The following is a 16627-nucleotide window of genomic DNA, read 5'->3' as shown; positions in this document are numbered from 1 at the left end:
CCTGGTTTTTTTTTCTTCCCTTGGTGCTAAGGGGCAACTCTACTCTTATGCTGTCACTTTAAAACATGGCGACTAAAAAAAGCATGATCTGGATAGTGCATTTCAAGGGAAGCATGTGTAATGTTTTTTGTTTAACTTACGCCACTTTAAAAGCAGTAGAAAGTAACCAAAAGAAGAAATTTATTTGAGATAAGAAGCCACAAGAAGACTTACGCTAGAGTCTAGCTAGAACAGCATGTGTTTTAAAAAATAAGTATATATATATATAAAAAAAATACAAATATAAAAAAGGAATAATATATATGCACACAAGTATACAGACATTAGTGTTGTTACATAGGCAAATACTGTGTAGATAATTCTTTCGAAATAATTTAATTGAAATGAACCTTCTTGTTCATCAGATTACTTCTGATTACAGAATAATAATCTTGATGCCCTTGGAAAAACATGTAAGCATCATTCCCACCCTTGCCTGAGTAATGTGGAATACTGTAACTCTACATGCCACAATTTTGTGATCAGTCTTGCATTTTCAAGCTGATCAAGAGGTACCAGATAACAGGGGCTGGAGAGAAGTACAGAGCTCTTAAGGTGTGCAAGGGGTGACCAGTGTGGGGGAGGAAGCATCATGATAGGCATAAGTATTACAGGAAGTGACAGGAGAAGGATTAGTAAGAAAAACTAAGACAAAGTCAAACTACAGGGAGAAATGGTGCAGAGCAAAGCTGTGGTAGCAGCCCCTGAGGGAAAAAGAGAATTTGAAACTATGTTGAAAAAGGCAGAGTTATCAATGGTAGAAAATTCTTCAAATAGCCAGCAGTTCCTGCTTTGGCAGTTCCTGGTTCCTACAGACTGAAGCCTTTGCTATTGGTATAGTTTGTATATTGAGAAGGGCCAGTAACCCTCACTGGAAGCTCCTTAGGTTGCCTTAGGAGCAATCCAGCGGTACCTTTTTTCCTGCTACAGGCTTTTCTATTTACACTAGCTGTATGTCAAACATTATTCTTCTTTTTGAAATATCTAAAAATCCATTTGAAATCTCAGTTTCAGATGTTAACTAGGTACTGTCCATCCTATTCTGGATTCAGAACTGTTCACTGATTTAACTGATAGAGCTACATGTGTTAGTAGACACTCAAGGGTATCACAAATGATCTGTACTCAACTAATTCTAATTTGATTGTTTTTCCAAATTGGAATTTCATGATATTATATAATCTAGATATTGGACTATATGGATTATACTCAAATGTTACATGCATACAAAGGTAATTGCATTTATCTTCCAGCTAATGTCTTGTGGCCTGCTAGAAACATTGAAGTTCAGTGTTCTAGAGCTCCAAGAACACTTGGATACCTATAATGTCAAAAGAGAGGCAGCAGAACAGGTGAGTATCCTATGTTTCATAACAGAAAATATTAGAACCTACTCATCCAGAAAATGTTGCAGGCCTTTCTCTCTCAACACAGATATCTAAAAGTAATTTGTGTGGAAAAAAATCTGAACTAAAATCCTGTTTCCTGTTCTTGCTACTATTCTATGTGTATAATCAGAACCTGAGGCTTTTCTTATGTGTAATCTGTTTTTGTTGCGTGTATTTCTGAAATTTAATTTTGTCCTGGTTTCAGCTGGAATAGTTAGTTTGCTTCCTAGTAGCTGGTATACTGTTGTGTTTTGGATTTAGTATGAGAATAAAATTGGTAACAGCTGATGTCTTTAGTTGTTGCAAAGTAGTGTTTATACCAAGTCAAGGACTTTTCAGCTTCCCATGCTCTGCCAGTGAGAAGGCTGGAAGGGCACAAGAAGTTGGGAGGGGGCACAGCCAGGACAGCTGACCCCAACTAGCCAAAGGGGTGGATATTCCATACCATAGAACATCATGCACAGTATATAAACGGGGGGGAAGCCTGGCCAGGGACCACTGCTCAGGAACCGGCTGGGCATCATCTGACAGGTGGTGAGCAATTGCATTGTGCATCACTTGTTTTGTATATTCTAATTCTTTTGTGATTATTTTTATTATTTTCCCTTCCATTTCTGTACCATTAAACTGTCTTTATCTCAACCCATGAATTTTACTCCCCCCTCCACCACCCCACCCCAGTTTTCTCCCCCATCCCACTGTCAAGCGGGGAGTGAGTGAGTTGCTATGCGGTGTTTAGCTACCTGCCAGGTTAAACCATGACGACTTTGAATATATAACATTGCACAAATGTACATATTAAAATCCTCTTTAAAAAATATTCAAATATTTTTAACATGAATATCAGTAAGTCATGGTAATTTTTTTCTTCATGAACTTTCTGGCTTATTTTATTAGACCAGAAAGGTGGGATTCACCTCCAGATTAAGACATTTACAGATAACTATTTATATGTGAACTAAGTGCCTTAACACCCATAGTATTCAAGGATCAAGTCAATACAATAAAAGAAATTAAGAAAGCAATGCATTTTATCCTAATGTACATACAGGCTTGTCGTTCAGCTGAATAGGTCTTTAGACTTCTTTTTGTTGACTGGATCTCCACTGACAGTAATAGGGACTTAAACAGCTGTGTCATACATAGACACATAAATTTAGGTCTCTCAACCTGCAACTGCAGTTCTACAAGGGCTGACATTTATGTCCGTTATTTAGAATAATACAGTTTAGTTTTCAAGGTATATGTTAGCAGATATATCCTTTTTGCAAAGAAACACAAAGTTCTAAAGTTGAAACTGTCACAAGGGTCTGTATATTTGTTTTTGTGAACCTTTGTGTGAAGTTCAGGAAAGAAGACATTAATTTCAGAAAACTGGAACAGATAAGATTTCAATTTCCAGAACCAAAATAAAGCATAGATCTACAATCACTTTTGCAGGTACAGGGAGAGAGAGAATAATTAGGGGTTTTGCTGTAGAGAGAAAATAATTCCTCGGAAAATTAAGCATGCATTTGAAGGAACTTTTTACTGATAGCAGCCTGTGAGGCCATGACAATGGCTGTATAGGCAAGTTTCAGTGATGCGTAACAGAACCAGAATACAAGCCATGACTTCTTGGCAGAGCTGTATTTTGCTCTAGTGGCTCTGTGTTTCTTGATCGTACTAAGTTTATTAGAAAATTGTGGCCTCTGCCTTGCAAAAATCGCTGACAGCTCATCTGTTGACTAGAACAGACATCTACTTTTTTTGTGGAAAGGACCTCAAAAGAAACAGTTTCCAAAAACCGATGCTAAAGTATGCCACACAGCACTATTAATGCAGATAAGCTGTTTCTAAGATCCGAGCCAGTGTTTCTGTTAAAGAGATGCTACATTTTTTGCTCTGCTCTGTGGTAATAACAATTTATTTGATGTAATATGATGAGCTACAATTTGCCATATTGGCTTAGTTAGAAAAAAAGTGCTCATCTCATGACCAAGATTACCTTACTCAATGTAATACTTAATGCCCGACACTCACTAGTGTGTAATGTTGTCATCACTCCTATGAGAAAATAACGTGTATTATTCCTTGTTTTAGACAGCAACACTGAGGCACAGAGAGGCTAACTGATCTGCCCAGGATCAGACAGGAAGATTTTGAGGCATGGTAGAGAGCAACTTGTGTGTGTGGCTGTGTATTTTTAGCTAATTTTGCACTGCCATCTATCATACAAACATAAATCCGTGCTGGATATTGAGTGTTTGTTTGCTTCTATTTTATTTTACTTGATAAACAAATATGAGTATCGGTGTGATGGCCTCTGTCATTATATCAGAGTGAAAAAGAGTTGTTTTTCTGTAGTGCTGCTGTCAAAAGTGTGTCCAGTAACATGTTTCTGTAGTCAGCCTGTCTTCTGCCACATGATGTGTGAGTGACTGGAGCAGGAAGAGGGTTCACTGAGAGCATTTTGCCAGGGTTTCATTTTTATTTAATCATTTATAACTAGAAAGAAGCAGTGCTGAGGAGGAAGAAATTTAGCCACATAGCTTTGACCAATAATTTCTGATTCTTGATAGCATGTCATTTAGCTAATTCAGTGCATTATATAGGTATTTATTTAGCATGTTCATTTAGAAGAAGTCATTAATTATCATAGAAAATTTATTTTTTTAGAACTTTTTTAAAAGCATTTCTTCAGCTTTTGGTCCTCAATTTATTTTATGCTGTGTGTTATATAGTATATGTAGACTAAGACTCTTCCGAAGCTGCTTCTCAGATATGTTTGATTGGTTATCTAACTCTGTCCTATTAAGCAGAGTATAGGGAATAACTGAAAGAGACTTCCTCAAGTCAAATCTAAATTTCTGTTACTGCAGGCAGTTGTGCCATGAATCCTATTGAATGTGAAAGCATTAAGGCAAAACATATAGTGATCTTATTCCAGATCCTTGCTTTTTTCATAGAAGCATGCAGAAAAATGATCAAACTAAGCTGGTTGGGCTATTGTATAATAAAGCAAATAAAAATTAACAGATGTTTAAATAAATAAAATTTGCATATTAATCTGGTATCCTCTAGAAGCAACCCGCTGGAAAATTCTGTACACTAACTTCTTTAATGAAAAAGTTGTTGCTTATGGTTTACCCTAATAGATGATGTTCACTGCTGTCAGTGCTGTGTGGTATACTGGCATTCACGTGAATCAAAGTAAGAGGCTCGGGCTGCAGTTGCTTGAAACTCCTGACTGTACACTGAGATAAAAGGGTGGTTTGGGATGGCTGTTTTGGTGTGTTAATCTGGCAAACCAGCCTGTGCTGTGGCCAAGACCAACGACAGACTTCCCTGGATCACGCTTTCAGTGATGCTCTTCACCCTGTATCTTTGTAGGAGATACGTGGGGAAAGCGTGCAAAGCAAACATGTAGGGATCATCGTTTTGTCACACAATCTACTGCTGTCGCAATTTACGTCTTTCTACCATGCTGAACATATATTCTGTAAAAATTCTTAACAAGTTAATTTTGTCACCTTTTTGGTGCTACTGTTCTATTTCCTTGCAAGGAAACTGCAAGGAGCACTGAGTTCATGTGTGTATTAGTGACAAAGGTACGGAATCAGATAAATGTAACAGAAAATATAAGGTTATATGTGTATCACAACATTCTAGGCACACCCTTTATTCAGACTGGCTTTGAGATTTAAAAAAGGTCTTAAAAGGGCAGTGTGTGAAAACGAATACTAGCTGCCCAGTTGCTGATGCTGTTTGTTCCAGTGCAGCCATATTCCATTGTTGCCGATGGATGCTGTCAGATAAAAAGAAAAATGAGATTTGCTGTGTATGTTGGTATCCATGTCACTAATTGAAACTGACACTGCGGTGTTTAGAAAATTCCATTTCTCCTCTTGATAAGCACACAGGCCTAGTTAATTCACTAAGTAACCTTTATTAAATTGAGCAGATGGGAAATCACATTTTTCTTTTTCTTGCATCAGACAAAGGTTAGAAAAAGGTCACTAAGATTGCCTGTGAGAGTCAAGATATCAAGCACACAGTATACTAAATTATTCTTCCTTGGATGTATAGAGCCTGTTCTTTATTTCAGAAGATAATCTGCACTTTATATCAACATGACACATTCCCATTTCAGTAATATCCGAATTACCTCATGCTTGCAGCTGTACAGAAAAATACGCTGGGCGCTGTCGATGAGGTGATCAGGTCGTATTGTCCAATAAGAGCATACTTGGTTCTGCAAGTGCTTTGTATTAACAGTTTTATATTTGCATGGTTGGTTAAAGCTAGACGAAGAGAATGCCCATGAAATTAATAAACTTGTCTGCTATATGAACTGGGGTTAAATACAGCCCTGTAGTCATGCAAGAGAACAGAATCTGCATGTTTGCACTGTGTAATGTGAGAATACTTCAGCTCCCTGGCTTGTATAAACTCAGGTGATGGTAAAATCCCACTGAATAATTTTTGGTTTTTCTTTCCATCCAGTAAACCTACACTTGCATCTAGTTACACAGGAGAGCTCTATTTCCTTCCGTTTCTAAAGTAGTCCCCAAAAATAAAACAGGCTTACTCTTACTCTCTAATTTGAATTAGTACCCTATTTTAAACGCTAAGAAATCATGTTGGTGTAAACCTTGTGCAGCAAGTAAGGAGAAAATATGATCTCATTTAATGAAAGGGATTTTTCTGCCTCCACCCTCCCACACATCTCACTAACAGTAACCAAATTAAATCACAGACTAGTATTTATGCTAAAGTGTACTATCGCCATCTGGGGTAATGAAGGCTACAGAAAATTTACAACAGAAAGGAAAAAGTAAAAACTACAAAGTGAAATATCACAGTGGCCAGCAGTAGTGGAAACAACATTGCTGAACAATTAATTTTGTATCACAATTTCTTACATAATCTGAGAACGTCCAAGAATTGAAGAAGTATCAGTTTTAGCAGTCTTCAGTTTGCTCTGTTTCAGAAGAGGTTTAATCTTGTTTATATTTATTTTGCAGTGGCTAGAAGACTGTAAAAGAACATTTGGTACTGATGATGGTATTCATGGCACTAACACAGATGCCCAGGTAGGTGTATGTCATTTGCGAGTCTCTGGATAAGAGATTAAAAAACACCCTTATATCTATTGCACAAAAATTCCAATATTTACAGAGATTAAAAATGTAGAAAAAGCTTTTCATTTTGGTTATCATCCTATCTTTTGGAAACTCAGATTCTTATGAAGTAGTGGTCTAATAAAAAAGGCTCTTTTTAATAAAAGTTGGCAACCCATCTTGGGTTCTAGACTTAATAACACTGAGTAGATAAGCAGACTAGATACCATCTGTGTACCAGCAAGTCTGCTTTTCTGCAGCCGTTTCTAGAAGAAAAAAATTAGCATTCTGTGTATATGCTCAAATAAACTGGCCAGCCAACAACCTCTACTGAATTTAATATATTTATATTTAGTACTATATAAATACATATGACCTTTCTGGAGCCATTATTTGGGTGGGAAGGAACAGGGAGTAAAGTGGCAGTATGGCAAAAATCTCATGAAACACTTCTGTCAGAAAATCACCTAACAGAAATAGGTGAAGTAACCTATTAATATTAGTTCAATATTTTTTATGTATTTGCATGGCAGTCATCTATGTTTAATATTACTAATTGCTATACTAAGTGATAGCTTTTCCCCAGACAGACTAGGGTTTTTTTTTCTTTTTTTTAAAAAAAAAAGAACAGTAGCTGCATAATGTTGACACTGTAGATAAAAAAGCAAATCCAAAAACTGTCATTAGTAGGTACAAGGAATCTGCCATCTAGAGTCCTGTAATAAGAGCAGTGAAAGATGTAAGAAAGTAAAATTGCAGGTAGCAGATGAACTTACCTTTTCACAATGACATTTTGACAAAAATCCTAAATTCAAGCTGAAAAAGGAGGAATTTTATTCCTTGTATTCAATGAAACTATTCATTGATGCACTTGGTCATGTTTCTGCTGCTGAAAATATTGTGTTCAGCAGCAGGAATGTCTACCATGTGATGGACTGTTTCTTCTTTTATACAGTTTTCATTTGCTTTCATATATATTTTTTAAATTCAAACACAAAATGCACCTGAATTTTTAGAGTAGTGAAACGTGTGTATTGCATTGAAATTGCACATTTTAAAAAACAACTTCATGTGGAGAAATATAGTTAATACAGCCAAATAATCTGCTACCATTTGCAAGGATTTTTGCTTTGCCAATGAACACAACATTTAGTGTATTTTACACTTGGTTTACATCTTTGTATACTGACTGGTATGTGTTTAGAAATATGTAACAACATTTACTATCAGAATACAGTAAATGTTCTATATATTAATAAAAAAGCATGTATGCATTTCAGTCCATATGTAGAATGTTGCTTATATACACCAAGAAACTGTTCTTACCATGAAGGTAAATGTTGCTCTTCCCACTGCAGAGCTAGGGAAACCAAGAAATGGAGGAAAAGCCTCATGCAGGCTTTCACGTAGCCTGTACAGACAGAACCATGGTTTCTGAGCGAGGCAGTTTTATCTGTTCTTCCCCATTTCTGCAGGGTTTGAAGACAGCCTCTGAAAAGGAGTTATGTGACCATTCACATGGATTATTTGTGGGGGCCTGTTTTGATTTTGGTTTTCAATCCTAGCCTGTAAGGCATGCTGGCAGTTTTTTCTTTATGTGCTCCTTGCCCTTACAGGTTCAGTTAGAATCATTTCCATATATCGTATTCATTGAGAAGGCAGAGTCCTGTTATCCTGCTTCATAGATATAAACAGTTTACAGAAGTTCTAGATTTATTCACAGAAGCTTATAGTGACTTGAAGGAGATTGAGAAGTAAGATCACTGTTTTGAAAGTCCTTGTAAATAGAGTGTGGGGCTGATAAGTCTATCCAGTCAATCAGTTAATGCTAAAAATACATAGGTGTCATCTTCCTCAGGAAAACAGAGCTGCTGCATTCAACAGGTATTTTTCATTCACTAACACAAATGAGATTTTTTTACTAACTTTTAGTACTGTGGTCAATACAGCTAAGGAATAGTAAGATGAATTCTGTTTTGGCTTGTGCATTGCCAGCAGACTTGCAAGTAAATCTAATTATTGGATTTTTGCTGTTAGTACTTAGACACAAGCCTGAAAGAATGCATCTGGACTCTGGCTAGACTATTTGTATGGGACTGGCAGGTAGAGAAATCAGATTATTCCTCAAGTGCGCAAGTATGTGAAAAAACACTGCAGCAGTACAAAGCCACTTTTGAAGGAAAACCTTTCTTGAATTTTTAGAATAGCTATCAAGGTGTGATTTTGGGGAGAGGGGTTATTTATGGCTTACACTAATAATGAGGCTTAGCTTAAAGAACACTGGAACTTAATGACTAAAAATATTAAATAATCGACCCTGCTATTCCTCGAAGTCTGAATTTCTGTGCTTCATTAAAGCAATCACAGAATTCTCGTTGACTTTAGCGGTTCAAGATCTTATCTCTTTGCAGTGTTCTGTGCATCATGAGTTTTTGCTTATATAACGATTGTGCTATGTATATGGTAGCACAGGGTACATAACAAAATCATGCAATGTTTATAGTCTGTTAAGCACACAGTATATAACTTATTTTACACACTGTGTGTAACTGTGCTTAGTAAAGCTCAACTGCTTCTGCCTGTTGGAATCAGATGTCAGTTGCATCTTCATATGCTTACTATAACCATTGTACCTGCTTAAATACCATCAATACGCTTAGCGCTGTACAAAGCACAGAAGTGAAGTTTCTGTCCTTGGCCTGACAGATATATTTTCTGATCATTTCTCTCCCTGTCCCTCTTTCCCAAACTTTTTTTTCTGAAATAGCTTGTAAAAACCAAGTGCAATTAAATTACAGAAATCTCACAATGAGGTGTTGAGAATTGAGTTTAGCAAAACCAAGAATTTTCTGAACTGGTTTAGAATCCAAATTAACATTACATCTCAAACTTTAAAAAGTATCCTTTTTGCTTAAACTAGTGGTACAGAACAAGTAAGAAGCATTGTACAGATGTTCAAACCTCAGTGTCCTTGGTTTTGATTTCCTTAAGTGTACAGTGCAGATACAACAAAGTGAATGCTATCTATTGCTAGTTATAGCAGCAAGCAATTTCACTTCAAATTCAGTCTGTTAATTTTTTCCATTCAAGGAATATTTGGAGCTTATTACTTGTATTTCTTCTTCCATTTTGCCTGGGACATCTTTTACCCCAATTAAAATTATTTCCTACACTAATTCTTGATCTTTTTTCTTTCTTTGTATTTTTGTGACCTGCTCATCTTCTTGCTTAGCAAATGGAAATTCTAGCAGTAAGTGATGGTTCTTGATTTATCAAATACTTAACCTTGCCAGTCACCAAACTGGTCTCCATCTGTCTCGTCCATTTGTGACATAGTGATGTCTTGTCATAGATGATTACAAAAATGCTGTGTGCTTCAATTTTGCATTATCTAACCCATTGAACTGTTGGTCCTTTGTAGATAATAGGATCCTGTAGTTAGTAGAACGTTATAGAAGATTATTGCATTAGCACTAGCTTTCATGTCAATATGTAAAGCAGTATTAACACTGTCTGCACTTTGACTACTGTTTTAGATGCATAAAAATGGAAGCAAGACAGTGCATAAGTTAATGCTGCTATGTTATTTCCTTAAGAATGTATCATGTGGTATTTGCTACAGTAAGAGTCAGAACTACCTTTTATAAAGGAAACGTTATTTTTGCCTCCAAGAATGGTATTATTCTCCTCTTAATCCATCAGGCAGTTGTAAACTGAGATTATATACTGTGCTTACGTATTTATATTAATGGTTATGAAAGATCCCATACTTACAGACTACAACTGCTTCTTTTGGATATGAGATCTTGAATTTAAAACAGTAAAATATCAACAATAAAAGTTAAGTGATCTATGAAACTCTGTCTTGGAACATGACATTTCAAAATGCCTTTTTAATCACTTCACATCCCACCCCACCACCCTTCTTGGAAATGTAACTTTGCATTAAAAAGTAAACTTAAAACCTATGTCAGAGAGGCTGCCTGTAAATTGAGAACTGAATGAAGCTTTCATCTGCTTTTCATTAGCTTCCCGCTACGTTAGCTTCTAAGTCTCTTTGGCATTTTCTTCAGTAACCAAATAGCTACTTTTAATTCTGTACATTCTTATACTGAGGAAGCTGTCATTTATTGTCTCTTGTATTGGATAGTAGATGTTTTGCACCTCCTGAATATAATAATGTTCTTTGCATTTGTAGGAGCTGGAGTTGTGTCGGAGGCTATACAAGTTGCATTTCCAGTTGCTGCTTCTGTTCCAAGCCTATTGCAAACTCATCAGCCAAGTAAAAACAATCAAAAAAGAAGCAGAGGTAATGAAAACCATGCCATTTAGCTACTAATTGTTGACATTTTAAAGCCAAACAATTCAAAACACATTTTGATAACATTTTCATCAGTGGGACATCTTTTTAGAAACTGAAGGAGAGCACCAGCTGTTTCACAGTCAATTAATAAAAGATTTAAGCAGAGCTTGCAAGAATTTTCTGAAATGTTAAATTATCTATGTTGATTTCTGTACAGCTTGAAAGCTCTTAAGTAGACAGGAATGCAGGGAGTCCAGTGATGAGGTTTTAAAATATTTCAGTAGCACTCCTGCTCTATTCTAATCAAGCTACAATCAAGGCACATCAAGTCCAATCAACAGAGTTCTGATGAAGCCCCTTTCCATCACCCCAGTGTTTCCTGTTGCGAACACTGTCACTTGCTACCAGCCAATGTATGTAACTGTGATGCTTCAGCCACCATTCAATTACTCTACAACCTTAGTCTCCATCCTAAATGCAGTTAGTAACACATTCTGGACATCTTATACTCCATTTTTAGTTGCACTAACTTTAGAAGTAAAATATGTTCTTCAGCTGTGCATGTGTGGTACATACATGATGTTAACCGAGTTAATCTGAATACATTATGCTATTAATACTGTGTCTTCTAGAAGTTCTCCCCTGGGTCTGTAATGGAAGAATAGAGGTAGCCAGAAAAAACAGTAGACCTGGTCTTGCTTGATATAGTAGGGAGGAAAATGAAAAAGCTGGGTGAAAGTCTTTTGGGTTTTGAGTAACTTAGGAAAAAGTTATGCATGTTCCTCAATTAGATTTCTAGATTTTTTTAGAGGCTGTGAGCGAGCGAGTTCATTTCTGTCTGGACAACGTTGTGGCAGGTCTGCATCACACCAGTCCCACTTCTTGCCTAAGTCAGTCAAATGTAGAATCATATTCTGAGCGATGGCCTTGCCTTTTATTCATACATTGAAGCTAAAGCTGAAGACAGTGTTACATACATGGGCTGCACTACAGTTACTCTGCTGGGTTACCAGTCTTCCAGATTTTTTTTCCTTATATTTAAGTTGCCCTTGTAAAAGTTGCTGCTGTACTTTTCCAAAGTGTTGAATTCTTTCTGTCAGCTTAATCATTATTAAGTGATGTGGGGAGAAAGAAATGTATTTTTTGAAACAAATTTTAAAGAACTAAGATGGCAACTTCATCAAGCGAAAGCCCAAATACCTGACGTGCACACTTGGGCCATTAAATTAATTGTATACTTAAGCAACTGCACCAAATATTTGGATATACTTTTTCTGCCTCTCATTTATGATTGCAAAGAGGAGGAAAAAATGTAAGTCTGATCTGCTGGAAGTTAATTTGGCTGAAAATACATTTAAACTAGAAAAGGTAACTCGTATTTATTTTAGGTCATAAACATGTCTGAAGAACTTGCTCTTTTGGAGAGCTGTCTGAAAGAGGCTGAGGCTGCGTCTGACAGCGGTATTGAAGAAATTGAAATTGCAGAGGCTTCCCAAGCTAGCACAGAAACAGCTATTCACTCTCTCATTGAAACCCTGAGAAACAAGGAGTTTGTGTCAGCTGTAGCACAGGTCAAGGCTTTCAGGTAAGTGCTTACAGGACTGCTTTCAGACCTGGATTTGCTAATGGGCCTTTTTAATTTAAAGATGGGGATAGGTACTGTTCCAGGGCTTTTTTCAGCTCTTGCCATATGTCCTTATCGAAAAGGACAAGAACTGTTGCTTCATTACACCTTGTTCATACATACATTGCAATTTAAAGAAAAGCAATTCTAGTTGTACTACTTCTTTAGAATTTCTCTCTGAGTAAATGGTACTGTTAACTATCAGGACTCTATGGAAGAAAACATTTCTCTGATGTTTTCCTATGTCTTCTGTTAACATTTGTTGAAAGAGCAAGAATATGTAACTATTTTCTTTTTAATATTTATATACAAATTGTGTGTTTACAGATCCATTTGGCCCCACGACATCTTTGGCAGTTCTGAAGATGACCCAGTTCAAACCTTGCTGCACATATACTTCCGTCATCAGACACTTGGTCAGACTGGTAGTTTTGCAGTAGTAGGCTCCAACCAAGACATGTCTGAGGCCAGCTCAAAGCTGATGGAACTTAACCTAGAAATTCGCGAGTCTCTACGCATGGTGCAATCCTATCGGCTTCTAGGGAAAGTCAAACCAGGAATAAATCTTGTGAGCACTGGATTCTGAACAGCTGTCATTTCAAAAAGAAATTATGATGAAGATGCTTCAGACTATTATTGAGCACCTTTCATGGAAAAAAAACACCCTCCAGCAACCCTGACAACCAACAGTTTCATCACAGCAAGAAATTGTTTCATTAAAAGTAAAAATCTGAAAACAGAAGAGAACATCTTACTTGACTGCTCTTTCTACACAGTAGCTGTGTGGCAGTAGTATTTTTTTATTAAATTTATGTATAAAAACTACATGAAAGGAAAAGGGCTTAAATTTAAATGTAATGCATTATATATGCATTATTTTCTGTTGCAACAGAACTATAAATGGTGTTTGCAGTAACAGCCTCTAAAGGTTGAATCAATATTGCAGGTGGGATGAGGCTAAAACCAAGGCTGGTTTCTTTTGGCTGAAGACCTGCAAGGCTTCCTGGCTTCCCAGCAGTAGTAGATATATAGTCAACTTAGTATCTACTGAGACACTTTGCAACATCATGAAGAATGTGTGGTCAAACACAAGTAGAATGACTTACAACTGCAAAAACCATTGACTTCTCAATGTTTTATTTGCTTTTGTTGTCTGTAACAAGATGATGATGTGTGTGAGTTAGAATGTATGGCTATGTGACAGGTGATTTTTTGAAGGTATGGATGATTGTTAAATAAGGTCTCAGAGCATGCTTAAAAGAGCTGCAAGATTATTTTTGAAGAAATTTTATTTTATTAGATCTAATCCTCATAGTGTGTAAATGTTAGGACATTTAATAATATTTTAAACTGGGATTTCCCAGTGTTTCTAAAAGAAATAATATATCTGTTAACTTTATTGGAATGCTGCTCAGTTCTCTGATCAGTGCTTATGTTACAAATATTGATAACAACTAACCAAAAAGTAGCTGCCTGCAGAGACTTTAAAATGTATATTAAAGATATATGCTGCCCATCAGCAATTCTCATTAGAAGTTAACTTATTTTATTCTGTATATATTCTAGAAACTGTATAGTGCAAAACCAGTATTTTTCTTGTAAATTTGTGCAATGCACTGTTAAGACAGTAGGTGTATAAAGCTATGAGGGGAAGGGGGGGGGTCTCCCTATCTGTAGTCACATACATTACTTGCAGTCCGAGTAGTCTGCAGGGTTCAAAGAGTTTGAATGCACATACATGCATCTTCATGACTCAAGCCTAAGGAATTGGGACTATATAGAAGGAGGAAAAAAAAAAAAAAACCCTGACTACCAAAACATGCAAACAGGCAATATACTCATAGTTCAGTGTCAAAGTCTGTAGCATAAAACAAACTGGATTCTGTTGAAACCAATAGCATTTTGTAAGAAAAAAAAACACAACAAAAAAACCAAAAAAAAATCCAGAAAAGAATGTAGTCCCACGATTCCTGTGATTTGAAAGGAACACCTGGTATTTTTATATACATCTCTTACCCACTGTGATTTTTTTAATAGGTTCTAATTCCAGAGTTTAGAATGTAGAATTGAATTTCTTAGCTCTGCCTTTTGGGGGGAATTGGACCCCACTAGAAATGTAATTATGCTGAAATGCATTAATTGAAGGCACTGTGCACGCTGTTGGACTGCTGACAGTAGTTATGTTATCCTAACAAGCTCTGTAACTGGTCAAGGCACATCCATAATAACTGTATTTTTTCCCCTGTTCCTGATAAAGTTGTATTATTTTGATGGTTTTGTGGTACTGTAGATGATGTTCTTAATTATTTAATAAGTATTTACTGGGGATAAGTAGTTTTATTTAGTGGTGCATTAGTTTTATTTACTTCATCTTTTACCAGCTTTTTTTGTAAAAATAAAAGACATTGTATCTGTCACTTTGTGTATTTTTACAAGCTAGAGTTTAAATACTTTAGCTAAACAGACTTGAATACTGACAAAAGAAGCCTAGGTGCCCTGAAATCATGTTTTTTCCTTTTATGTCCTGTCAATGGCACCAGCATTTTCCTACGTATCTCCTGAAGCTGTTAAAAGATCTCTCATAGCAACTCTGAGCTGAATTTATATACATAATTTGTTATGTTGCACATCTCAGTTTACGATGACTAGCAGAACCTGCCCTATGGAACAGAATCATGCTAGCTGATGGTCTTTGATATTGCTTCAACTTTGTGAAGCTTCCCCAAAATTACTCATTCTCAACTACCACATAAGCTGTCACACTACATTACCTGACCAGGTCTGTGCCAAATCTGAGAGTATGGTAAAGCCATCTACAAACAAGGCAAAGCATCAGACATCTTTTGTAAGATGCAGTGAATATAGCACTGACTAAAAGCATCTTTGTGAAAGAGCTGTACAGAGCAAGTGCAAGATATCTTTGATGAATTAGCAGCATGAGGCTGTTCCTTTCTGCTTTGCATAATCACAGATCATGAGTAGCTTTCCTTCTTTCTGCTGAGTCTAGGAATCTGTGCCCATGATACAGTGGATGCTGTCAAGGACATAACGGAGCAGTAAAGTGGGAGAGGATACAGAACTGTACTTTGGCATCAAGCAGTAAAAGCATTTAATATATTTATCTAAGAGGAATGACACGCAGAGCTACAGGATGAAGAAAAGCTTGTTTAATACTGCTGCCCACTGCACTCGCTCCTCCCAGCCCCAAAACCTTGCAGTAGCTGATGAAGGCAGGGGTGGCTCTTTGCCACTACCTGCTGCTTGGAGCCTTCATCAGCTGCTTGCTTGGGCAGTTGCTGTTGAAGTACACCATACAGCTCGCCTGCGCCTGTTCTACACCTTACCCAACAGAAGCAACTGCTGCTTTGACTGTAGTTAGTGCAGACAACTCAAGTTGTACTGTATTTCTGCGCTATTACTGATAATCTTTGCCCCAAAGTCACCATATTCACAGCAAGTAACCCTCAAAGCAATGCTTGCAGGGACACCTGTATAAACAGGGAGCACGTGACAGCTCATACTGCTGTGAGTTGCTGTACAACTTCATGCTACCCATGGCACAGAGCTCAAGTTCTGAAACTCATTACAAGATACACGGGCTCACCACGGTCTTCCCCCCCCCCCCCCCCCCCCCATCAGGGACAGGCTACAGCTGTTAAAAATGGGCAAGGCAAACAGGAAAATATATTGAAGAACATCCTTAGATGGAAATAAAAAAAAAGGCATCCCAGTTGCAACTGCAAGCAGAGTCAGATAATGGGCACGCAGCTGCAGAGGGGGCCCTCAACTGTTCCTCCTCAAGCTGCAGATGTGCCACTGCTCGTTGGTGTAACTACAGGTTAAGTGCAAGGCACAGGCAGCTACAACAGAAAACTGCCCAGCTGCAGTTGTACTTTTAAGTTGAACAGAGACTGAAAGCCTTTCAGTGAGCTGTTAAAGGAAGGGATATTTCCTTCTACAGTGGCACATGGCAAAATGCTTCAGGCAGAAGCATGGAATACCAGTGTCACCCCATTCTGGAGGTGGTAGATCTACTTGATCCCAGAGTGCCTCGTGCTGCTATAATAACAAATGGAGCAAGAATAAAATTACCTGGCAATAAATTGGTGTTGAGGCATTAAGCCTTAGTTACTACAGCAAGTTCAAAGTGGCATGTTAAAATAAAGCAGGA

General features: G+C 37.2%; 1 protein-coding gene across 13 annotated transcripts in view; it reads left to right on the top strand.

Annotated features, from left to right (window-relative positions):
* FRYL (FRY like transcription coactivator) overlaps window positions 1-14727 on the top strand; it is a 172307-nt gene extending 157580 nt beyond the window's left edge. For 11 of the 13 annotated variants that reach the window (XM_040595315.1, XM_040595281.1, XM_040595273.1 and 8 more), the window contains 6 exons: window positions 1293-1391; window positions 6434-6502; window positions 9762-9779; window positions 10728-10838; window positions 12221-12417; window positions 12784-14727. In XM_040595315.1, the coding sequence (XP_040451249.1) occupies window positions 1293-1391; window positions 6434-6502; window positions 9762-9779; window positions 10728-10838; window positions 12221-12417; window positions 12784-13042 (753 nt within the window). In that variant the 3' untranslated portion in view covers window positions 13043-14727. The remainder of the gene's footprint in view (window positions 1-1292; window positions 1392-6433; window positions 6503-9761; window positions 9780-10727; window positions 10839-12220; window positions 12418-12783) is intronic. The other 2 variants (XM_040595264.1, XM_040595298.1) reach the window with 1 other exon arrangement.
* Window positions 14728-16627: the final 1900 nt, after the last annotated feature.

This window comes from Falco naumanni, chromosome 1 (assembly GCF_017639655.2).
Source record: "Falco naumanni isolate bFalNau1 chromosome 1, bFalNau1.pat, whole genome shotgun sequence".
Taxonomy (NCBI): Eukaryota; Metazoa; Chordata; class Aves; order Falconiformes; family Falconidae; genus Falco; species Falco naumanni.
The sequence above is the reverse complement of the archived record's forward strand: the minus strand, read 5'-3'. Positions and strand labels throughout refer to the sequence as shown.